This window comes from Anthonomus grandis, chromosome 6 (assembly GCF_022605725.1).
Source record: "Anthonomus grandis grandis chromosome 6, icAntGran1.3, whole genome shotgun sequence".
Lineage (NCBI taxonomy): Eukaryota > Metazoa > Arthropoda > Insecta > Coleoptera > Curculionidae > Anthonomus > Anthonomus grandis.
Genome location: NC_065551.1, coordinates 26,891,332 through 26,917,835, shown reverse-complemented (window position 1 = coordinate 26,917,835; position 26,504 = coordinate 26,891,332). Strand labels below are relative to the sequence as shown.

General features: G+C 31.3%; 2 protein-coding genes across 2 annotated transcripts; one reads left to right on the top strand and one right to left on the bottom strand.

The window, feature by feature from the left end:
- Window positions 1-1,984: 1,984 nt before the first annotated feature.
- On the bottom strand, window positions 1,985-3,553 carry LOC126737378 (developmentally-regulated GTP-binding protein 2). Its single transcript, XM_050442259.1, has 6 exons — window positions 3,397-3,553; window positions 3,178-3,338; window positions 2,807-3,121; window positions 2,418-2,683; window positions 2,196-2,360; window positions 1,985-2,130 (listed from the first exon to the last, which is right to left on the bottom strand). The coding sequence occupies exons 1-6, from the start codon at window positions 3,458-3,460 to the stop codon at window positions 2,007-2,009; spliced, it is 1,095 nt and encodes a 364-aa protein (XP_050298216.1). The 5' UTR covers window positions 3,461-3,553; the 3' UTR covers window positions 1,985-2,006.
- Window positions 3,554-4,193: 640 nt separating this feature from the next.
- LOC126737488 (eukaryotic peptide chain release factor GTP-binding subunit ERF3A) lies at window positions 4,194-21,710 on the top strand. The gene is made up of 10 exons (XM_050442402.1): window positions 4,194-4,540; window positions 8,908-9,051; window positions 9,138-9,290; window positions 9,353-9,493; window positions 9,550-9,714; window positions 9,797-9,932; window positions 11,469-11,790; window positions 14,854-15,117; window positions 19,799-19,967; window positions 20,034-21,710. Exons 1-10 carry the CDS (start codon window positions 4,306-4,308, stop codon window positions 20,075-20,077), a joined length of 1,773 nt encoding a protein of 590 aa, XP_050298359.1. The 5' UTR covers window positions 4,194-4,305; the 3' UTR covers window positions 20,078-21,710.
- The last annotated feature ends 4,794 nt before the right edge of the window (window positions 21,711-26,504 follow it).

The window sequence follows — 26,504 nt, the reverse complement described above, 5'->3', positions numbered from 1 at the left end:
TCTGGTGTATCAATAGTATCTTGGACTGCTTGTTCTTACAGAGTAACTTGGACCTAATTAGGGGGTGGTGCAGTCGAAATCAGTTATGTCTTAACATCTCGAAATGCTGTGTGATCTCCTTTCACCGAACCAAGGATCCTGTTTTGTTTAATTACAATATAGACAATCAAATCCTCTGTAGAAGTACTTCTATTAAAGATCTAGGGGTTGTATTCGACGATAGGCTCACATTTGTGCCACATATTGAACAGACAGTGACCTCCTCGTTGAAACTTCTGGGTTTTGTCATTCGAAATAGCCGACTCTTTAACAACTCAAACTCAATAAAACTATTGTACTTTTCCTTTGTTAGATCAAGACTGGAATACGGTTCCTTGGTGTGGTGTCCTTTCTATGAATGCCATGTTGGCTACATCGAGAGTGTTCAGAGAAGGGTTTTAAAGTTTCTTATGTTTCGTGAGGATGGAATATATCCTGTTAGGGGACATGATCATGATCTGATGTTAGGTAGATTTAATCTGCAATCTCTGGCCATGAGGAGAACAATTCATTTTGTAACATTCTTATGGAAGTTGGTCAATAATCAAATAAATTCTCCTCCTCTCTTGAACGATATTCTATTTCATGTACCACGATTTGCTTCTAGAGCAAATATCACTTTTGCTTTAGATCGCGCCAGAACTAACATTAGGTTTCAGGATCCCGTATATCAAAAGTGCAGAATTTTTAATTATGTATCATCAACCTGTGACATATTTGTATGCTCCATAAAGGATCTAGTTTTGTCTCTGACAAACCAACAGTTACCATATTTCTCTTCCTTTTTTCTCTTGTCCCATGAATCCCTTTCTTTGTTCATTCTAGTGTTAATTTACATCTCCTTTAATTTTGATATATACATGATGTTACTATAGTAATTTAAGTTTTCCTTATTTTTCTTTCTTTTTGATATTTAATTTATAGTAATTTAATACTTCTTTACACTTTCAAAACATTAATTGTAGATTTTCCTGTAACTGGGCTTTGCCTGTTGGAAATAAACTGCTAAATAAATAAATAAATATATTATGTAAATTTGATTTTTCTACCTATTTTCTATATCATCGTTTCATTTTCTAAATGGTGTTGGGATCGGCTGGGATTCGTATTTTTCTGTCTTAATCTAAAAACAAACTTTTTTAATCCTGGATATGAGATCTATTTATTTATTTAATTTTTTGCTTTATGCCTCATTACAATGTATAAAAGATTTTGACAGACTGTAAGTTTTGGCTTTTTCACTTCAACTTTGCCATGAATAGCACTCCTACTTTTAACACCATCAGGTGTTAAACTTCTAAATTTTTGTAATCTCATCTTTGTACTTACATAATTAATATGTTCCTTCAAATATTTATCTATCTACACTCCATACATTGGGAGTCTCAACCTTAATTGATTTTTGTTAAGTTATTATAGTAAGTTATCTAGATTGCAATGAGAGTTGTGTATTGTAAAATTTGGCATTTCAGGGAGAGTAAATGTAGAAAAATATCAAATTTTGTCTTATTGCAATATTCAGTGAAAGCAAACTATAACCCAAATTTTAATTATCTTTAATGCCCTCTTTGCTTTACTGTTTTCCAATCCTCACAAGTAAATTGGATTTTCCTAAAATTGTTCCATTATTTCATTAACATAAATGTTGAAAGGACTGTACCCTGGCATCTCCACTAAGTTCTGTGTGACTAACTTTCTTTTTATTTGATATGATTTCACAAGTTTATGTGGAATATAAACCTCACCTGATCAAATTCTTCACAATGTCTCGGGACAATTTAAACAGAAGTACTATTGTATAGAGTTGAATGGTAGACATTTTAAATAATTAATCAGTTAAAGCTATATAATTACTGCTTTTTCAAGACCTATTCCACCCGAGAAAAAATGCAACTTTTTAATAGTAATATACTTTAATAATATATAAAAAAAGTAAAGTCATAAAATTGAAAACCAAGTAACCAGCTTTATTTTTTAACAACCTGAATTACATCTTCATCAGCCATTATATGGGACAAACCTACCCTCTGTGGTGAATATTTAGTACTTGTTCCCCAAACTAATGCATATTTAAACTGAGCTGCTAATGTCCTGAAAGTAAGCAAATAATGTATTATTATTTGGGCTTTACTACTATATTTTTTCTTAATTTTTACCTATGAATGGCATGACAAACATGCTCAACTGAAACGCCTTTTCTTAAAATAAGTCCATCAGAAAAATCTGGAGGTTGACCAGGTTTTTTGGTATAAACTCTGATCAAACTCAAATATTCCCATAACACTTGCAGAAGATAGTCTAAATTTAACTTCATGTTACAACTGAAAATAAACTTATTTTAAATTTCTTATGCTGGAGTAGATTATTAAAAGTTTTACCTTACAACTACACTGTTGGGTTGTCTGGCAATCCTATCCACCTCTTCAATTGATATTTGATCAATTTTATTGTAAACATACAAACATGGCAGATATACTCTATTAGCACAAATGACATCAATCAATTCATCAGCTGTGCAATCTTCTCTGAATAAAACTTCAGCATTAAAAATCTTATATTCATGCAAAATCAATTGAACTAGCTTCTCATCTATTTTGGTTAAGGGGCAGGTGGAGTTAAATGATAGACCACCACCTTTTTTGACCTGAAAATTATTGTTTTTTTTTAAATATGGAAAGTGTGTTTTTAGATTTTTATTTATAGAGATAAATAGTATATGGTGTTAATTAATTAATTATTGGTTCTACATAAATAATGTTATTCCTACCTTGAAATATATATTTGGCTTTCTTTTATTAAGCCTAATCCCAACACTTTCCAATTCCTTTTCCAGCAATTCTCTATGAACATCTTTCTTAGTTGCATCCAACATCATCAGAACCAAATCTGCCGTTCTGGCCACAGCAATAACTTGTCTTCCTCTACCCTTACCTTGTGCTGCACCTTCAATGATACCAGGCAAATCAAGCAATTGAATATTAGCCCCATTATAATCAATAACACCAGGGATGCAAGTTAGAGTGGTAAATTCATAGGAAGCAGCCTCACTTTCAGTTTTTGTGAGGGTTGAGAGCAATGTTGACTAAAATATTGGCACAAATTTTCAAGTTTAAAGTAAATATTGGGGCTAAAGTTTACCTTTCCTACTGATGGGAACCCTATGAGTGCGACTCTAGCATCTCCACTCTTTAATACATCAAATCCTTCTCCTTTTTCTCCTCCTTTTTTAGAGGGTTCCAACAGCTGAGATCTGTATTTGGCTAGTTTAGCTTTGAGTAACCCCAAATGATATTCAGTGGCTGGAAAAGTAAAGGGTATTTAAATTCGTTGAAATTTCCATGAAGTAGAAGGCCGTACCTTTATTCTTTTGAGTGCGAGAGATTTCTCGTTCTATTTCAGATATTTTCTCTAAAATCCCCATTTTGTGCGGGTTACAAGTTACAAGTTCCCGATTTACAAGTTACAACCTAAAATCAAAATGATGGAATTTCATGAATGAAAATTGAAATTTGACTTTGACACTGACACTTAAAATATTTGACATTGATAAGAGTTTGACAGTGGCACGACGGTGGTGACAATATTCGCGTAAAAATAGGGAATCAGTCAGATATTTCCCATTTGGCCTAAAACATTACCTGCCGCATCAATGTTTACGTTGTCATTATTTTAATTGCAATTTCAATCTATTTATCAAATAACACCCTAGTATTTCATTTCAAATGTTTTACAAAACTAAAGTAGGACAATGATTGGTAGCTCAAATATATATGATAAGTTTTATTCTGAGGATTCTTTGATATAATTGACTGTAATGTGTGCGTTGAAATCCTTTAAATTAAGAAAAAAACATTTTTAATAATTTCATCCTGTAATTCATCATATTTAATTTAAATTTCCCGCCCTTATGCAATTTGCTCAGTTGCCAGCGCTTCTATATTTGCCAATATGTTATATAAGAATTAAAGGAAAACATAGATTAATTTAGAGAGAAAAAAAGAAGGATGAAAGGCTGCCAGAAGCTAAAAAATGACTTCGTTTAAAGCACCTTTTATATTTTTTTATCAAGAAAAACTTAAATGCGTGATTTATTTTTGTATGTGAGTTTCCTACTAAAACTAAGGCCTGACAACACTGTAGAAAGTGACGTTTCGGCCATTGTGTTCCGGTAAGTGACAGAGGAAACGCACGCGGGTGGTTATTTTCGTGTTTCCCTCTGGATTTTTCACGATTTTCTCACGGGATTTAAATCAAATCCAGGCGAAAATGTCCCACAGCAACGCACCCGACAGTTGGGAATCTCAAGCCGATAGTAACTCAAGTAACAGCAGCCCCAGTCACGCTACAGATGTGGCAACCAAATTTTCCACGTTGAACGTAAATGCAGTTGAATTTGTGCCTTCCTTTAGTTTTGGATCTCAACAGGGCCCCGATGAGACACCGAGCCCCAAGGAGACTGAAAGTAAACAGACTTCGCCCCAACACCAGCCTGTGGTAAACGGTAAGGAATTCATTTTTATAACTGTAGTATTTGACAAGCTGTGCCATTTAGGTTAGACGACCTCAATTTTTTTTTTTTTGGTTTTAATTTCACAAAAAATTTTCTAACAAATTATAAGCGATCGGGTCCATTCAGAGGATTTATTTCTTGTGTGGTTATAATGAGAATGTTTTAAGTTTGGTCCTCTTTGCCACTTTCCCTACCTTGGTGTCATTAATGCACTTTTACCATATTGTTGAGTCATTTTTTAAGGATCTGGAAAACAGGTACAAGAGTTGTTTTTCAGGTAATTAAAAATCATGTCAAATGGTGCAATTCTAGTCAGATGAATAAAAATTTGATTTTAAAGTAGCTATTTTTAATGAAAGATGTAGATAAAGGTTGTTGATTCATAATACTGGTTTTTACTGGATTTTCCAGCCATTAACCTGTTATTTTCAATCACTTAGGTATCTTTCTGTAATTTTAGCTTATTTATTTTTAGTAGCCAGTATAGTTTTTTAATGAAAAATACTATCAGTATTCACCTCCATATGATAGGTCATATGATTTATTTTTGATAAGTTATTTTACCTTGAAGGTCACTCCTTTAGATCTACCTATATATTAAAAAATTTTGAATGAGTCTGTCAAGTTCTTGCTCAAAGATATGAATAATATTTTTACCTGTGCACATGTTGGTCTTTAGATATATTAAATAAAAATGGGAAAGATGTTACAGAGGAGCTATTAATATGATATTTATTTATTATCTATTTAATTTATTATTCCCATTAAAATCTCAATTTAATGAATTGAACATAGAAATAACCAAATGCAGTAATGGCCAAAAGTAGATAGACAATTGTTTTTTTTAAAAAATCAAAGGAAATTAAAATTCTATAATGAAGATATTTAAGTATATTATGGGCCACATAAACATGTATAAAAATAATAAAACATTCTTTAGAAACAATCACCTAATTTGGTAAATAATAAGAAATAACTAAATATACGCTGGACAAAAGTAGATAGACAAATTTAAAAAATAACCAATACTCTTTTTTTTTTTTAGAAGTATTTTTTTTTAATTACAAACTAAACCATCTACAATATTAGTATTTTGTAAAATACCCATTATTGTCAATTACAGCCTGACATCTACATGGCATTGATTGAATAAGATTGTCTATGAGTTTAAAACCAATATTTTTCCATTTCTGTTGCAACCGTTCGAATAATTCACCTTTATTTGAATAGTTTGTATCCCTAATATCACAATCTACAATTTCCCATAAATTTTCGATGCAATTAAGATCAGGTGACTGGGATGGCCATTTTAAAACTGATATTTTTTCTTCTTCAAAAAATTGCATCATAATTTTGGAGGAATGCTTCGGGTCATTATCTTGCTAGAACTGGAATCTCAATCGTAAATTGTCTTCAACATAGGGCCACATAACATCTCTGAGAATATCCCTGTACATAAACCTGTCCATTATGCTCTCTATGCGATGTAACAGGCCCATTCCATAACCTGAGAAGCAACCCCAAACCATCACTGATCCACCTCCATGCTTAACTGTGGGTTTTGTGTACTTCGGAATCAAATGCTGGCCAGAAGGACGTCCAACATATTGAATTCCATCGGAATTAAACAAATTAAACTTCGATTCGTCGCTCCAGCAAACACGTTACCATTCATGCTTTGTCCAGTGTATATGCTGATGGGTAAATTCTTCATTCATTTATATGCAAATAGATTCTCTTCTACCAGCCTTTGTCTTACAGTCCTTGAGGACACATTACAAATCCCTAGAGCCTGTAATTCTATCTGAATTTGATGAGAAGTCATGAAAGGGTTATTCCGGCTAATTTGTTTTAATTTGCGTACAGCTCTAATGTCCATTTTCTTTGGTGGGTTCAGATTTATTTTTTGGCTCTAATGATCCTGTCCTTTCATATCTTTTGATAATTGCCCAAACAGCTTTTCTTTTAACATCAAATCTACAAGCAATATTCCACATGGCATGTTGCACCTTGAGTTAAAGAGAAGCAATACTATACTAATTTTATTTTATAAATATCTGTACAAAAAAATTATTCCAAAATTGTTTTTGTCTATCTACTTTTGACCAGCTATATTTATATTATTGCTTATCTGATAGCAAGCAAAATATTTAACTGAAATTTATTGGTATCTTTTTATCGACCGCTTTATAAATAACAATAATTTAAAATCTAGGGGACCTATGGGTAAATCTTTAAACAATTATATGAAAATAATACTTTGTCTATCTACTTTTGGCCACTACTGTATATTGTAAAAACAACAAATATTAATTAAAATGGAAACATATTGTTTGGTTGGAATGTTTCAAACATGATTGTTAGCTGAAAAACTCTAATATTTGTATAAAGGGATATTTTAGAAAGAACTGTAGTTTTTTTTTACAGTATTCTATCAGCCAATACAAACAGTAATCTAAATGGTTCAATAATAATATATTGGAGCATATATGTAGAAGCCTTCCAATTGTGTTGGTTTCTAAGCTAACTAAATTGAGAAAACTTGAAAAAATAAACTTTGGTTTCTCGCAAATAATTTTTTCACTAGAGAAATAATTGAATTACGTAATCAAATGTTTTTTTTTTTTAAGATACATCATCGATATTACTTAAATTTAATTTACTTGAATTTAAAGCCATATTACTACTTAACGATCTATCAAATTAGGCTGCTTTATATAGTCACACATCATCTGAGAAAACTACTCTAAATAGTCAAATCATACTTCAAATTTTAGGGAACTCCACATACTAAAAAGTAGGACTTCTTGTCAGGAATTCTTCAAAAAATATAAAATATATACTCTTCCTTCTTTATTCATATTTGAATCCATTTGCTCAAGATGCAAGCACATATTAAGCAATTTCAGAAAGGTCATCGCACAACTACCCACTTATGAATGGAAAGCATGATATTTATCCTCCAATCTTATGGTCAGAGTTAGTTAAAAGCTATATACTATACAATGCAGACATCTGCCACTTAAAATCAAAATTATTTCATCTTTTCCCACATCTCACAAGGCTTTGATGATGCTTGATGAAGAGAGCACTAGATGCAGTGAACTACTTTTTTATTGAAAAATGTTAAAACTCTACAAATATTCATTTATATACCTTTTTACTTTACTTTTTTCTAATTTGATTTTTTCTATTTTGTATGAAGACTATATACTATACTCATTTATTAACCACATACAATATTTAGTTTATTGTACAAAGATTTATATTATTTTTATTTATATTGTGTTTTCTGAATTTTTATTTGTTTTTGTATGGATTTTTTTATGTTTTTTATTATTTTATTAGCTTTGTCTATAAAATGTGTAATTTTTCTTTGACTATAAAGCAGATAATTATTATCATTATTATTAAAGTTGACACATAAAATTGTCTCTCAATAGAATTAACCCAGTTTACCTAAAATCTACTCTTAAATACCATGTTTCACCTACAAATGCTCAATGACTTTTCAATACCTCCTCCTTCAGGAAGCTATGCCTAAAATTTATATAGTATAATTTTTTCCATGAAATAAAAAGTCCATAGACTTTTTTTACTAATTTTACCGAAATTGTGCAAAAGTGCCAAGAAATGTCTTCCATAATTTACCTCTATGGCTTTCCTAGTCAAAATTTATAAAAAAAAATTAATTTACTTTATAATTATTTTAATGGAAATTCAAAAAAAATATCAAAGTTCTGAATTATTCATGTTTCTAGTAAATTTCCATTAATTAAAAGATCTTGAACAGTTCAAGACACAGATGAAAGCTTATACTACAAAATATAAAGCTAAATCATCCTATTTCTACCCTTCTTTTTAATTTTCAATCATATTATTTTCAAATATTTAAAGAATTTAAGACAGAATTTTTGATGAAAATTTAGTAAATGTTTATTTATTTATTTATTTATTTATTCATGCCAAAAAGTCAAAATATAGAAAAAAAAGTATTACAATTAAAATTACAATAATAAAACCCATCCAGTAACTATTTAATGAGATAAGATAATGCACAATTAAAGGAAAAATATATCAAGGATCAAGTGTTAAGCACTAAGTAAGCAAGTACTAAGAAAAACTAACAAATACAAAGCAACTTTAAGAGAAACACAATATAAACATGAAAAACACCATTCTCCTAAAAAGTCATAGTGGAGCGAAGAAATCCCTCGAATGAGTACATGTGGTTATTAATTAGTGATAAAGTGGCAAAAGTTCTAAATTGCTTTCTTTGTATTTGTTTATTTTTAATTATTTGCTTTGTTATTAATTGTGAAATATTTAGTTTATATCATGATTTTATTTAACTGCAGGAACTCCAACTTCATCGTCATCTGAACCTCCCGAAGTAGAGGAGCCTCCGCCTGTTCCGCCGGCAGGAGCAGCAGGTGATGGCAGCCCAACAGGAGCCGGTGGTACTTGGGAAGATGTGGCTGATGAAGATAGTACAGCTTCTGGTAAGGATGCAACTAATCTTTTAATTACTGTTAAACTCCAAATGTAACTCACATTATGCTAAATGATTTTTTAATCTATTTTCTAGGTGCTGCCCCAGCTACAACACCTGAAGATGACGAAGAGGAGATCTCCAGTGAGGAGGCTCCTAAACTTAAAAAGAAGAAAGTGGCAAAGAAAGTAGAGGTTGAAGATAAAAAGGAACATATTAATGTTGTGTTCATTGGACATGTAGATGCAGGTATGTAATGTGGTTTTTGGTATAACATTATGACAAGAAATTTGTATGGTTCATTTTTCTAGGTAAAAGTACCATCGGAGGTCAGATTATGGCCCTGACAGGTATGGTAGACAAAAGGACATTGGAAAAGTATCAGAGGGAGGCATGTGAAAAAAGTAGGGAGAGTTGGTATCTGAGCTGGGCTTTGGATACTAATCAGGAAGGTAAATTTTATTGTTTTTTTGTTTTTTTTAAGGACCTACTTAAGAGATATTTTCAGAAAGGGACAAAGGCAAAACAGTTGAAGTAGGCAGAGCATTTTTTGAGACTGACAAAAAACATTTTACCATTCTGGATGCTCCAGGACACAAAAGTTTTGTGCCTAATATGATTGGTGGAGCTGCCCAAGCCGATCTGGCAGTGTTAGTTATTTCCGCTAGAAAGGGTAAGCAACATCACAAATTACCAACTCATATTTCAAACTTCTATTTACCATAAGTAATTTTCTTAATTTTTTTAAAATGTAGGTGAATTTGAAACTGGATTTGACAGAGGAGGACAGACCAGAGAGCATGCTATGTTGGCCAAAACTGCTGGTGTTAAATATTTAGTTGTGTTAGTTAATAAAATGGATGATCCCACTGTTCATTGGGACAAAGAAAGGTAAGTTTAAATGTCATGTATTTTTTGCTTATTGAATTCACTACAGAAAAGCATAATACCTTTAATAAATTTATTTCATTTATGATCATATGTTTATGGAGTGTTTTTTTTGTAATTATAACATACTAGATAATAAATTTTCACCATTAATAGTTCTTGTTAACCACACAGCTAGAAAAAATTATTCCGTTACTAGCAAGTAATTAATTACGTACAGTGAACCTTTTTTTTATGTCAAAAAATATTAACTTAAAGATATCAGAAAATGCTCTTCATTTAAATTATTATTCATTGAAAATCAAGATTCTTGCTTATAAATTATGCCACACTTGATTCATTTATCAATGGTTCTTTACTATTAACCAGAATCTGTCTATTTCACTTCATAAGAAAATCAAATAAGTTGCTGTAAAAACTGGTTTTTGCTACTATGCTATCCAGTATAAGTCGGCATGTTAATTCTTTGAAGTATTAAATGGAATATCATTACATGTTTATTTTAATATTAGTATAGGGAGATAAATGTGAAGGTCATGCATTTTATTGTTTGGTTTTCATGCTTTTTACCTCAAAGTGGAATCTAATTTTTTTAAGAATGTAGTCTTCTTGGCCATAATGAGGTTCAGGAAAACTAAATTTCTTATTATGTATCTATAATAGTTTGTAATTATTTTAATTTAAATGTTCAATATTCATGAAGAAATCATTACTATAATATATTTCATGTCTTATTTTCTCAAGTTTTTGATGTCATAGAAGCATTTATTTTTTAGGTAAAAGATCAATTTTTTTTTATAGGAAAGCCAGTGCTAAACCCTGCCCTGCTTTCCTTTTTTTTAAGAATTCTGTCTCTATTAGGTTTAATAAAAAGACTACACTATATCTATAAGTAGTAAAAAAGACTGAAATGCAGTATTTGTTGTGAAGAAAAAATGATTGATTTATTATTAAGGCACATTTTAGTACTCATTTTTCTACTAAATTATACTACATTACTCACATTTTAGAAATTCATACTCACAGCACTCGACAAGTAGATTTCCTGGAAATGCACTTTCTAAGACTCAATAAATCTCGTATCTCAACTACTTATTATGCCCCAAGCTTTTTTAATAAACTTCCTAATAATATTAAAGCTCTAAATGAAAAACTTTTTGCTGCCTCAGTAAAAAAATTACTTGCTGATAGAGCCTTCTATAGCGTTGATGACTATCTACAAGCTCAACTGTGAAAATTGGTGAAAATGAAACAAAAATAGGTTTTAGGAAGTTGAAATTGATATTGGGGTCTCCAAAATTTTAACTGTTTGTGGATTGTGATTATTTTGTTTAGTATTTGTGAAATTGTATCGTGGGTGTTATTTTTTTAATGTTTTAGATAATGATTTTGATTTGCAATGTAAAACTTTAATAATATGTAAGCGAAATAATTTTTTAATATGTATTTATTTACTTGTGACAATTGTAAGAAAATTTTTTTCGTAAGCATGAATAAACTTTACTTTACTGTAACTTCAATAAATGTTGCTCTATATAGGTACGACGAATGTCGAGACAAAATCCTCCCTTACCTAAAAAAGCTCGGTTTCAACTTAAATAAGGACCTATTTTTCCTACCTTGCTCCGGTCAGCTGGGTCAAAACTTAAAAGATCCAGTGGACAAGTCCATTTGTCCGTGGTACGATGGATCAGCTTTTATTCCGTTCATCGACAACCTCCCACCGTTAAATAGGAAACAGGACGGTCCTTTTATGATGCCAATTGTGGACAAATACAAGGACATGGGCACAGTTGTTATGGGTAAAGTGGAGAGCGGCGAATGTCGAAAGGGACAGAGTTTGGTTATTATGCCTAATAGGGTAAGTAACATTTTGTTGTATAGTTTTGAATGAATTTCATCTTTTTATACAGGCTAGGAAAAAACAAATAAGAAGTTCTTATTTAAAGAATGAATGTTCAAAACTTAACATTTTACATTAATATTTTAAGAATTTGTTCCAATTTTATAACAGAGTTCTGAATTATTAATTTAAAGATTATTTTGTTTTCATATTTTATTAAATTCAGAAATTTATATATAGAATTTTTGAAATATTTCAAGTATAACAAAATTAGTTGAATAGTGAATCTTACCTAATAAATTTGTGAACCTAACCAGTATTGTTTCTACAATAATTTGGGTACTGAAACGGTTTTGGCCTATTGGCCTTTGCCTAACTGGGTTTGTGATTAATGGTATTAATGATAGTAACAAGGTTCTTGTGGTATTCTTAGATTTTTTCAAGGTCTTTGATGTACAGATAATGAGATGTGGCTTTGTAGGTGGGTGCTTGTAGAAAGAATATAAATTTAAAAGGGATCACCCTTGGACATTATTAAACTGTTATATTAAATTTTTTTGAAATGTCTTTCTCTTTGATTTAAAAAGATTGTTAGTTACTAAGACATATTATAAATTAGACAATTTTTGTATTGATGTTTTGTGCTGGTTACCAAATATGTATGTATTTGAAAAAAAAATGTAACTCTACATTTGCTACTTTTGGAATTTGAATTTGTCAGTTTGCTATGAATTATTATTATATTAATGAATTAATCAAACGCGGATTAACCTTAATACCTTGTGAGAGCTCGGCAATTTATTTTTGATATTTTGTTTCTCCAAAAGGAAGATCTTCTATATTTCCTCTATGCGCCGTGAAGATAGCTTGCGTTATACATAACGACCACAGAATCAATGGGAAAAGATTTTATAATTTCATAAGATATTGTATATTGTTATAGTTTTATTTTGTCACATTTCTTGTACTATATCATCTTCGTTAATCCACGCCTCAAGATAAAAAATGTGTTTTGCTCCATGCAGCACTGGTTTATCAATCAGTTAATCACTATCAACGAAGCCATCGTCCCAAATGAAAATAGAAAAATATATCTATCGTTTTAGACTTGGACTTTAAAAAATACATTCTTTTGAACTAACTGGAAGATTTTTACTTTCATACAAGTTGGAATTCATAAAAGTTTTCTAGTTATCAAAGTCTTGGCAACTCTCCATTAAAATCTTTGCAATGCTCCATGAAAATTGTATCTATGGTTAGTCTTTCTTTTTAAGAACAAAAAGTGTGGTAAAAATTTCGAATTGCAAATTTTGTGTCTTTATCAAGGACTTATGCTGATCCTCCTGGAATGTTCTCACAAGGATCCTCTTGACCTGCTACTTTTTTTTCCTGTAACAATTTGCGATCATTTTATTTTAATCTTCTTATATATGATTTAACAACGAGTTCATAAGTACTAGCCTATTATGTACAGTGGTGGCCAACTAATTAGGAACGATTTAAAAAAAATACTTTATTCAATGTTTCAGTTCTTTAAAATAAATAAAAACCAACTTGTTGTAAAATTTTGATTGTTCATCACAACAGCAATATATAATTTATTTATAGACATTCCACTAAGAAATTTGTAAGGAATGCAGAATATAAACAAAATTTATAGATAACACAGTTGGCCATCTACTTAGAAACGACGAAAATAAACGCGCGTATAGTTCATTTCAAACCTTTGTACTGGTAACAATTTGTGTTTTTTGTATCTACAAGCCTTGTCTCTGTGTCTTCCACCGTTTAAAATGGGTAGAAAAAAAAATTGTGATCCGTCAATGCGTAAAATAATTTTTACGCTAAGGGAAAGAGGTTGGACTTATAGTAAAATAGCTGACCACCTAAAATGTTAAAAAAAAAATGGTTTTCTATGCACTCAAACACATAAAAGAACATAAAACGTATGAAAATATTCCACGCAAGAGAAGATCTAAAAAAACCAGCCAACGAACTGATGAAACTATTGTTCAAATGGCTAAAATGAATCCATTTTTAACCTCCAACCAGATTAAAGAAGAACTTTCTCCAGCTATCGCGATATCATCACGAACTATAAGACGACGACTTAATGAGGCCAACCTATTTGGACGAGTATCCCGCAAGAAACCACTGCTAAAAAAGAAAAATCGCCAGGCTAGATTAAAATTCGCTAAGGACCATATTAATTGGACCATAAAAGAGTGGAAAAAAGTATTATGATCTGATTATATGAGTCCGGTATTCTTGACCAAGAAAAATATAAAGATATTATGGAGGACCACATGTTGCCGTTTGCTGATGACACTTTGCCGGTGTCTTGGGCTTTGCAACAAGACAATGATCCCAAGCACACGGCTAAGTCTGTAAAAAAATGGTTTGACGATAACCATGTTGATGTACTTGATTGGCCCAAACTTTTAGAACATAAAAATATTAAAAACCTTAAAGATCTGGCGGAAGAAGCAGAGCAGGCGTGGAAATCGATACCACTAGCGAGATGTCAACATCTGGTGGAGTCAATGTCCAGGAGATGTAGAGCTGTCATTGAAAATAAGGAATTTGCTAGAAAATATTGATTTATTTAGGGTTTAGAGTTCTTATTTTGTTTTTTTAAATTGATAATTCTTTGGTTTCTAATTAGTTGTCCAATTCAATATTTGTATACAAAATTAACATTTTTTTTAAAAGGATATATGTGAAGACAAATCCACTAAATTTATGGTAATATTAAAGGTAAATGTTATTTACGACAATGGGCGAGAAATTTAAGAATAAACAATTTTATTTACAAAAGATTTATGATTTTTAATAATTTATTCACACTGTTTCTAATTAGTTGGCCACCACTGTATGTATGTTATACCAACCTAAACAAAATTACCCATTTTAATACCCTATTAATTTTTTTTATCATTCATCAAAGGTTAATTTGACTAAAACCAGAAATACATCCATACATCTCAGGATTGATTCGCTAGCTCTTGATTATTAAAATTATATTTTTGTCACAATAAACTAAATAAATGAATAGAATTGAATGAAGATTCTTATTTTTAGACCCCAGTAATAGTAGACATGTTACTCAGCGACGACGACGAAGTCGGACGGGTAATTCCTGGCGAAAACGTTAAAATTAAAGTGAAGGGCGTCGAGGAAGAAGACGTCAGTCCCGGTTTCGTTTTGTGCGACGCCGTCAACCCTGTCCATACTTGTAAAGTGTTCGACGCGCAGCTCGTCATTATCGAACACAAGTCGATCATCTGCGCCGGTTACAGTGCAGTTATGCACATCCATTGCGCAGCGGAGGAAATTACTGTTAAGGTAAAAACTTGAATATTCGAATAATAATGGGTTTTCAAGTTATCGATTACTTTATTTAAACTTGCAGTTTCGTATTACCGTTAACTATCAATCTCAACTTACTTAAGGACTATTTGGTTATATGTTTTCCTTTATACACGTTCGGTGGTTGAAAAATTTCGAATATGATTTTTGCGTAATGTGTAAGAAGGAGACGGAGTAGAGTGAGAACAAACTTGGCTCCACCCTGGGCGGCTATCGCGTCGTCGTTGCGCTTATCAGTCCGGTTAAAGTTCGGTTGCAATAATTCCTCGCATTCCTATTTACGTGTTAGCCGATCATGTTTACAATTTTATTTCAACCTTTGGTACGAAGACGGATACAATAATAAAATAAAAATGGTTTTCACTGATCAAAAGATTAATATAATTAAATGGTATTGTCATGCGGATAGTACAGAAGAAGTTGTCGGCCGTTTTATATTTTCATATCCTGATGAGCAAGTCCCTACTGCTGAAACAATTTATAATATCTGGCATAAGTTTGAGCAGTCGGGATGTGTAAATCGGTATGCAAAATGTTCTAGTGGCGATCAGGAACCTCGTCGAACACCTGACTCTAGGATTGAAAAGGAGGTCTAGGAGTGTGCTTTTGTGGAAGTAAGTGAACCTTGTTCTAGCTCCCAAATTTCTGAAGAACTTGATATTCCAAGTCGTAAAGTGCGTGATATTTTGAAAAGAAATAAGTACAAAGCCTATAAAATTAAAAACACTCAAGAAGTTTTTCCAGAAGATCAAATAAAACGCTTGGAGTTTTGTGAAACCTTAAGAGAAAAAAATTGATCAAAATGACGACTTCACAAGTAATATTTTATTTACAGACGAGTCATCTTTTTCTCTTCTAGGTCGACATAATTCTTCAGTCGTGAGATATTGGTATCGAGAAAATCTACATTTGAGTGTACCATTACGAACTCAATACCCGAAAGGTAAATGTTTGGGCTGGTATTTTAGCCAATCACATTGTAAGGCCTTTTTTTATTGATGGTACCTTAAACTCTGAGAGATATTTACTTTTATTGCAACAAAATATTATACCCGCTTTACGAAACTTGGATGTTAATTTTGAGGAAATTTGGTTTCAACAAGACGGATGTCCCGCTCACAACGCTAGACAAGTGCAGGACTATTTAACAAACACTTTTCCTGAACGGCTTATTTCCACAAGAGGTACCATACCATGTCCTCCGCGATCTCCAGATCTGACGACTTGCGACTACTTCTTATGGGGCTATTTGACGGAAATTCTTTACCAACACCGACATGAAAGAGCCGTTAATTTGGACGAATTGCGGCTTAGACTAATTAATATTTCTAGGTCCATTACACCTGAAATGTTAGCCACTGTACGTAGAGAATTTTACGACAGGTTGGGATACTGTGAAGCCCAACAAGGAGGTGTATTTGAACACCTCATTAAATAATCCATTTAATTAGAATTATTATTTAGTTTAAGAGTTATTTTTAATTTTAATATTGTATTTAGTTTTCACCAAAGGTTTTTAAGATTTGAGCATATGAAAGTTGTTTTTTTGACTTGCGATTATGAGCACGTTAAGAAACAACATAAATTTTTATCTTTCGTGTGCGCGTATAATTCTAATACTTGATTCGAGGCTAACCTACCCCATCTCCAAGCGCTTGCTAAACATCACTGCGAGCAAGCCGAGATTAAATTCACATTGCGAGCGGTACGGAGAATCGGCGTCGCTATCGGTGGGAGGTTACTGATACAGTCGTTCTCTGTCTACTCTCTATCTATTAGGTCTAATACATTAAAACTCAATCCGTAAGATTCAACTCGCCAAACGTGTATAAAATTGACTTTGTGTAAGTAGTCCTGACTGATGCCGCAAAGCAAACGATCTTACGACTCTATTGTTTAACATTCCCGTAATGTTATTGCAAAATCAACGTCGAATTTGCGATTGAAACCATGCCTATATCCTTCCACGTTTTTTACGTCGTATAATTTTCATTTTATTCCATCTTTTTCCTGTGGCCGATAGAGGGCGTTCTATACTGCACTGCTGATGGTATAAAATGGCCATAACTTTTTTGCAAGTGCGGTTTTAATTTTTTTTTTGTAAAGGATACAATTTTCCTAAAGTTTTTGAGTAAAAAAAAGGTACTATTGTTAGAACCCGCCAAAATTAATCGTTACCAAGATATTTCGGGTTTTAGCCTTTAATGCCGGACCGGAATAAATGAAAAAAAATATGGGTTAGATATATTCACTAAGTCCCAAATCAATAGCAAAATACGAAAATGGATACGGCGGAAAATAAATACGAAGTCCTACTTTTCTACGACTTCTTTTTTTTTTAAGTTATTAGCTTTAGTAATGAAATTCTGGTATTAAAAGTCTTGTATGCATGTGTAGAAAAGTAATAATAAATAAATATTTTTATTGTAAAGAATTTTCGTTATCACCCATATGTTCGGAAGAAAAAAACATTGTTTGATTTGATGAGTGTTTCAGTGAGAATTTGCCACTGCGAAAATAAAGAGGGTGTTTTAAGTTTGTTAGTAAAAATTAAATTTCTAATTTGTTAAAATGGCTGAAAGATACTGTTTTGCAGAAATGACGGCTATGTCATTAGTTCTTGGGTATTGGGCAAAGATTTCCAAATCGGCGTATAGCAAATCATCAAACATTTGCTGCTATTGAGCGAAACCGGTAGTGTTACTCCTGTAACTGTCAATTATGGATGGCACCATGTGATAAGGACTCCTTAGATGGAGGAAAAAATTTTGGAAAGAATCCATGAACGTCATGCATTAAGCACCAGATGCTTAGGTTGAGAATTGGGAGCATCTAAGGATGTGGTTCAAAGAACAGCAGCTTTATCCATACCACATTCAAAAGGTGCAAGACCTTTTCCCCTTTGGATTTTGAACAACGTTTGGGCTTCCGTCAATGTATCAATTAAAACAGACAATAAAATTTAAATTTTGCTAGGCAAATTTTTACAGATGAACCATGCCTTACGAAAAGTGCTGTAACTAATTTTCATAATGAACATGTTTACGCTGATAGAATCCCAGTGCGACTAAAGTAATTCACTTTCAACATGAGTTTAGGGTCAATATGTGGGCGGGAATCATTGGGAATTTTATAATCGGTCCTGTAATTTTACCACCAAGGCCAACTGGCGTGAATTATTTAGAACATTTACAAAATACGCTGCCAGATTTATTAGAAGAATTGCCATTACAACTTTGGCAAGATAAGATAAGATTTCAAGCATGATGGTGGTACACCGCATTTCACTTTAAATGTTCGGAATTATTTGCATTAACAATATCCAAATAAGTAGATGGACTGGAAGAGGCAATGGCGCTCCTGTAAACCACCACGCTCACCAGACCTGACTCCTTGAGATTTTTTTTTATGGAGGTCTTTAATAACTGTGGTGTACTCTAGAGCAATTAATACAGAAGAAGAGTTATGGGCAAGGATTCAAAATGCAGCCAACATACTAAGGAACGATGAGGATGCAAAGACTACTTTTTATCTTTACGCCGTGTTAATATGTGTATGCATGTTGACGGAGGTCATTTCGAACCATTGTTAAAAGTTTATAATAATGAAAATTACTTTAAACTTTAAATAAGTTATTGCTTCTCATTAAATTAAAAAAATACGTTAAAAGTAGCAACACAAAAAATTTCATTCCAATTTTTTATTATTCCGATGCGGCATCAAAGACTAAAACACGAAATATCTTGGTAACGGTTAATTTATGGAAATTGTTTCCTTTACAAAAAAAAATAAAAACCACACATGCAAAATAGTTATGGTCATTTTACACCATCAACAGTGCAGTATGAAGCACTCTTCATCGGCCACAGCAAAAAGATGCCCATTTTCGAGTTTCTCATGCCAAAAAACCCCTAGGTACCAATTTTAAAAGTGATATGTCGCAAAAGGTTAAAAAAATTAAGTAAAGTCGATTTTTATTTTTTTAATTTAACACCCTATAATTAAGTAACAAAGCTACTTTCAACTAAGGTAAGTTGCTTTAAATCGACTTATTTTGACCCCAGGAATATGTTCTATGATTTTGTACAGACCGTTTAGAGACACCTTATATAGATTAGCTGACGATTAATAAATAAACCCATTAATGGTCGTGAGTGGTCTATGAAAAATACGGATATCGTATATTATATCATAATATTCCCTTCATGTTTGTCTAGAGATGTATGTAGCCAAAAACTAAATTATTATTAAAATCCTAATCCCGGCTTATACGTTTTATCTCGCTGTGGCATCGGCAGGAGATTTTCATCATAAAACGCCACGTTTGATGAATTTTTTATAAGATTGGATCTCTTGGCAGCAAAGGAGAAAATGCGAATAAATATTTCATGACGCGTTATAAAGAGCTTTATTCTACGTAATACGCATTTCCTTTGTTTTTCGTTAGGTTCGTATTTTAATAATAAAAAATGCTCTTTTAAAACATAGCAATGCATCATCGATGATTTTAAATCCTATGATATGTAAATATTTCATCGTTAGAAAGACACCCTGTATAACACAGCAGTGCAATTTAATATTTATTGAAATAATTAAAATGGGTGTCTTAGATATCTGTACATTTAATTAAGTGGAATTAATAATATTATTCTTTTAGGCTTTAATTTGTCTGATCGATAAAAAATCCGGAGAGAAGTCCAAGACTAGGCCGAGGTTCGTGAAACAAGACCAAGTAGCTATAATGAGAATAGAATGTGCCGGCGTGATTTGTCTAGAACCCTTTAAACTATTTCCCCAGATGGGTAGATTCACATTAAGAGATGAAAGTAAGTGTGCAATATATTGAAAAAAATATATACCGAGATTTATGCGCTTCTTTCTCCTTTTTTCAGATAGAACAATTGCAATTGGCAAGGTCCTAAAACTGGTGGAATAAGTTTATAGTGTAGGCATTAAAAAAGGTAATTGATATTACTCCTGAAATCCGGAACTACGACACAACAATAATAATTTAAAAAAAAAACGAATACGGTGGCATTTTTTCTATTTTAATTTTGGCACCACACAATGTTCAGCTCATTATCAACAGAAGTTCGCGTGTACATAACGTTGTTTTATTATTATTTTTGCGATATTAGTGATTTATTTATATATTCGCATTCATATAAAACGGCCAAATTATAGTTAAATATTGTGAAAATGTAATTTAATTAAATTGTTTTTTTGGCCTTATCAAGAGTTATTATAGGATATTTTTTTGCTTCGGTGAGGTTTGATTTGGGGTGATGTATATATTTATTGATTTATTCAATTTTTTTTTCAAGCGCAAGAGTTAGGGTAAACCCACTGATTCCACACCTAATTAATTTAGAGCTGTGAAGTTATATTTTATTTTTAGACAATTGAGTTTTTATAATGTGTAAAAGGTGTCAACTACTGCTATTATTTGTAGTGACCCTATAAATAAATTTCTAATTCTTTATCTGCTTTGCTGTAAAACTCATGGTTCCTCACAGTTATGGGTAAATACTTTGTTTTTTAATATATTCTTTTAAAATTGTCTTGTTTTTAATTCAAATCGCTGTTTGTTCTTAATTTTGAGACGTTGTTTATTACAGATCTGTAAACCAATTGGGCAGATAAAGGACTAAGACATTTTCGTTCATTTCTCATCAAAAACTATTTTCGTTTAATATTGTGTGGTGTACGCCCGCATCTAAAAAAAATATAAAATTACAAGATTTTTAAATTATTGTTTTTCTTGGAGGTTAACTTCCACAAGAGAGATGGAGGTATTTTCTTAATTATTTATTACTTAATTATTGTTTTCTAATTCTAAAGTTCGCTTTAATTGTTCCAAAGGCAAATTTTTAAATCTGTTATTAGAAGCAATAAGGTAGATCTTCCCGAGTTTTTACAAACATCAGAATTCAACATTTTTGTGCCTTCATAAAAAAAAACTTGTAAAAAGTGCTTGTTTTTTACTAAATATACGCTACGCAGTTGGAAAAAAGTATCACGGAATTGCTACACTTTATTGGTGCTACAATGATCTTTGAACAAAGAAAAATACCTTCACCTTTAAATTAAAATTTATTTTAACAGGTGACAACTTTTTACACTTATTTTGTTTTAAAATCTATTTTTTATTTAAATTATTAACATAGTAGAATCGAAGAATGTTTGTGATACTTTCATAGGACACAGTAGCTCGCCCAAAGAAGTGTAAAAGGTTGCATTCCTGATCCCGAAATGCCTTTAAATATTAAAAAAAGTTTTACAGCCGAAACGTTCACTAAAAAAAAAAGTGTTACATCTCGACGAAATTCAGTGTAGCCTTTTTGACAAGTTCTTAAAAAAATGTAAATATTAAGAGAGTTTATATTTTCGTTACGAAAGTGACGAAAAATTTGAAATTATATTTAGCTTACGTTGTAATAATATTTGCAAAACGTTTTGTTAACTTAAGTTTTGTTTTTTAGTCTTTTATAATTATTATACAATTATTAAGTAATCAACAAATAACGTTGCTATCAATTTTATATATCAATAAAATTTAAAATTGTAAATATTGTGTTTGTTTTTGTATTACTTTACACAAATATAACTGCTCAATACAAAATAAAGAAGGTAAGTAAAAAATAGTATGGAGAAAAAATTATTTAGGTCACTATTTTACGGGCAACTTGAGATATAGTAAACAGACGGTATAGAAGTCAGTCTGGTATTCTTGACGCTAGTAGTAGAACAACTAGCTGAACTACTAGTGTATATGTATACACTATCGGACAAAAGTAGAGCAACACTTCCAGAAATATTTGCAAATACCGATTTTAAAATTATAAATGCATGATAATGTATACAAATCCACTAAGTTTTAAAACTACAAAGTAGGCTGTGATTATCGATGTCAACAAAAATTTTCGCAATCAAAACAAATGGTTTTATTTTGACGTTTAAGTTTAAATGCTTCATAGTAACGCGTCAAAAGTAAAGCAACATTCAAATAATTTGTTCAAAAGAAGGGTTTTAGCAAAAGTAAAGGGATAAAATAATTGTGTAAAGTGATTTTTATGTTTTTTTGAACATTTCTGTGTAAGATTAATCATGCCGAGAGGAATTCCAATTTCAAAAGACTTAAAGCAAAGAGTTGTGAATAGATTCATGGAAGGTAACAAACAAGCCGATATTTCAAGACAGTTTGAGTTACCCCGGTACACTGTGTCCAAAATAATATCATCGTATAATGAGAGGGGACATTTAGAGAAGTTACCAAAATCGGGAAGGCCAAGGAAAACATCAGTTATGACTGACAGACGCATCAAAAGGATTTCCCAAAATGATCCTTGGAAGTCCGCACCTCGAATTATTGCCGAAATTCCAGAAATTACGGTTGGTATACGAACAGTACAAAGAAGCTTAGTAGACGTCCAGCTAAAAAGCCGTTAGTTTCAATAAGAAATAGACCAGCAAGCTTGGCATTTGCACGCCGGCATTTAAACTGGACCGTCAATGACTGGAAAAAAGTTCTATTCAGTGATGAAACGCGCTACAAAATATTCAATTCTGATGGAATGAGGCGTGCGAGGAGACCAATCAATACAAGGTTTAATCCTAAATACGTAACACCTACAATTAAGCAATGATACGATGGACCGATTTGTTTATAGGGATATCATGCAGAATGGGAAATGCCATTGCGTTTTATTTTTCAACAGGACAACGATCCAAAACATTCTTCACAAGTTGTTCAACAGTGATTTCGGGAAAATAATGTTTTACAGTGGCCAGCACAATCCCCAGATCTTAACCCCATTAAGAATCTCTGGGAAGAAGTAGAACGTCGTATTCGTACCGAAATGTTTCCAAATAAACAATCCTTAATAAATAAAATTAGTGAAGTTTGGACAAGTCTTCCCGAAAATGTCATTCAGAAGTTGATTGCTTCAATGCCGCGCCGTTGTCAGCAAGTAATTAATAATAATGGATATTCTATCAATTACTAATGTATTACTTTCAATTGTTTTTGTTGTTAAATGTGTTAAATATTTTTTGTTGAACTAAAGTACAATAAAATACTGTTAAATACAATTTGTTGCTCTACTTTTGTCGCCCCCATTTACCGTTCTTAAAATGATTAAAAGTACACCAAAATGTACTGAAATATTAGCTTCAGTGTAAGGATAGTGTGACATTAAGCTTAGCGAAAAATCACAACCCAATAATTTTTTTTATTCAAACATGAATAAAATTGAACTTTGTTGCTCTACTTTTGTCCGATAGTGTATGCTGAAACAAGCAGTTATTTTCGGAATAAAATGTCAATTTACAGAAATTATGGAATTATTTTTATGGTTTAATTATTTATTTTATGTTGATTAATAGTTTGATAATTGTAAAATGTTGACAGAGCAATAGAGCGGAAGCAAAGCTTAAACTTGATTGATCAATACTGACATTCTTTTAAAAATTCCTCTGCACAATTTATTTTAGTCTAAGTTCCTGAGTATTTATATACTTCACTGTAATTCGATGTATAGGTGCGAATAAATGCAAAAATTAGTTTCAAACCGTAATTACTTGAAGTAAAATACACAACAGATATAAAACGAAAAATGAAAAAAAAAATGAATTACTGAAATTAACCAAGAATACCAATTAACCTTGGATGTTATTAACACTTTTTTAAAAAATGGAGTCTTCCCGGAATCATGGAAACTGTCTACTGTTGTTGCTGTTCCCAAAGTACCAAATACCATCAACCATAATGAGTTCCGACCAATTAATACGGTATCTGTCTATGAAAACCTCCTTGAGGTATGTGTAAAAGAGCAACTCCTAAATTACTGTAACGAAAACTCGATAATTATTGAAAATCAGTCTGGTTTTCGTGAGTGTCACTCATGTGAGTCTGTTGTCGTTAATATATGTGATAATTTTCTCAGAGCCATTGATAATAATAAATATGTTTTAGCGGTATTCTTAGATTTTAAACGAGCATTCGAAACGATAGAGAAATTCTGCTATATAAATTAAACCAATTGGGAATTAGAGGTGGTGTCTTGAACTGGTTTGAATCTTATTTGCGTAATAGAGTCCATCGTGTAAAGTATGGGAATAGTCTCTCTCAGGTTTTTAATGTTGTATTTGGTGTTCCCCAGGGAACAGTATTGGGTCCATTATTGTTCTTATTTGTTCTTATTATATATAAATGATATGGTAAAAGTTATGTAAAACTGTGTTATTTGCAGATGACACAATGACTTATATATAATGGGAAACAATATTGATCAGATGGTAACTGATATAAATAGTGACTTAACCAAAATTTTCAGCTGGCTTTGTGTCAGCAAATTGTGTTTAAATACAAGTAAATCTAAATTTTGCTTTTTTACAAAAAAAATCGAAAAATAATCAAATAAATATTGACAATGTGAACATCAGTGTAGGTGGAGAGAGTATTTTTTATGAAAAAGAAATAAAGTATTTGGGTATAATTTTGGATGCAAATCTGAATTTTATCGCACATGCAGATTACGCCATGAAAAAATTTTCCAAGAAAGTTGGGTTTATTAATAGAGTTGGAAAAAACTTATCGATGCATAGGTACAAAGCTCCTGCTATATAATGCCATTGCTGTTCCCCATTTGCAGTTTTGCTCGACATTATTGTTCAACCTGCTTAAATACAAGGTGAAACAGTTTGAAGCAATTCAAAATATAGCAATGAGACTAATCCTAAAATGCAATCGATACACTCCTGTTATTATTATGTTAAGTGTGCTAGGTATGATGTCCGTCAGGCAAAGGATTATGTTTATAAATATAGTATATATTATATTATAGTGTGTATGTATTCATTTTTAAATTAAAACAACGTCTACTACCCACATATATCTGTGATAAAATAAGAGTGTTCGGAGACGTCCACAATTACTGCACCAGAAATAATACAGACTTTCTCCTTGATAGATGCAATACTAGTGAGATGTTAAATTCTGTACTCAGCAAGGGACTTATTGAATTTAATAACTGAATCCAAAATCTGTGATAATTTAAACCAGCTTAGGAGGCTATTGAGAAAATGTATCAGGGTGTGAATGTCTTATTTTATTTTTATACATGTTAACATTTTATTCTTAGTTTTAGTTGTTTCATTTTATTTATACATTTTTAAACAGTAATTTTAGTTATTTTTAAGTTTTATTTATACATACTTTCTTTTACCGTTTTATCCTTATTACCCTTGTTTGTGTAGTTGTTGTTTCGTATTTATATTTATTTTATTTTAGTTTTACAATTCTACTCGTACTTTTATTTTAGTAATTTATTTTAGACTCATGTTTTATTTAAAAATTTTCTGTATGTGAGACTTTTTGTGTTTTTTGTATATGTATGTCATTTTGTACAAGCACACACTTTTTTTTTCAATTTATTTGCTTTTTTTATTTTTATTGATTTAAATTTTTAAGTTTTTATAAATATGTATTATATTATCTATATATTATGTATTGCCTTTTGTAGCTCAAGCTAAATAAAAATACATTATTATTATTATTAGAATATAATATATAAAATAATTTACTAATTTTTTGACTTGTCGGCTACAGAAGTATAAAGTAAATTTTTCTTTTTTTTTGTATTCTTTCTAATACAAAATATTGTCAGATATATAAAAAGTATAAAAATGAAGTTTTCTACGGTTACTCATATTAAAGATATTTTTATTATTTAAATGAGGTGTAATATGTTCTCTAAATGGAATATTGTAAGAAAAATGCATACAGCTGTTTTGTATTTTTTAAATTTGCTGTGCTAATTGCATCGTCAAAGATGAACCACAAACCACATCACCGTAATCGAATAGCGATAATATTAAACTCTCACATAATTGATACTTCATTTTGGATGGTATATAGCCATTTTTTGAAATAATTAAGTTTTTTCAATCTTGTATAAGCAATTTTTAATTTATTATGAATGTGTTAGGAATGTTAGCAAATTATCAAAAAGTATGCCCAAATTTTTCACCTCTGAGACTGAGGCATATTATCTATTTGTGGAACAAATAATTGCCTAATTCTCTCAATCTGATATTTAGCATAAAAAAATAGCATACAGGATTTAGAGAAGCTTAGTTTTAATTTATGATCATCGGAGAATTTTTGTAAATTATTTAAGTCTGTGTTAAATTTCTCAATATTTCCATTTATATTATGTAAAGAAAAAGTATGTGTAAATTTGAGTCATCAGCATACTGTTGAATTTTCGAGTTCTTAATAGAATTGCTCATATCTGCGACATATATGGAACACAGAGGGCCCAAAATTGAGCCTTGAGTCACACCTGTGGCAATGGGTACAA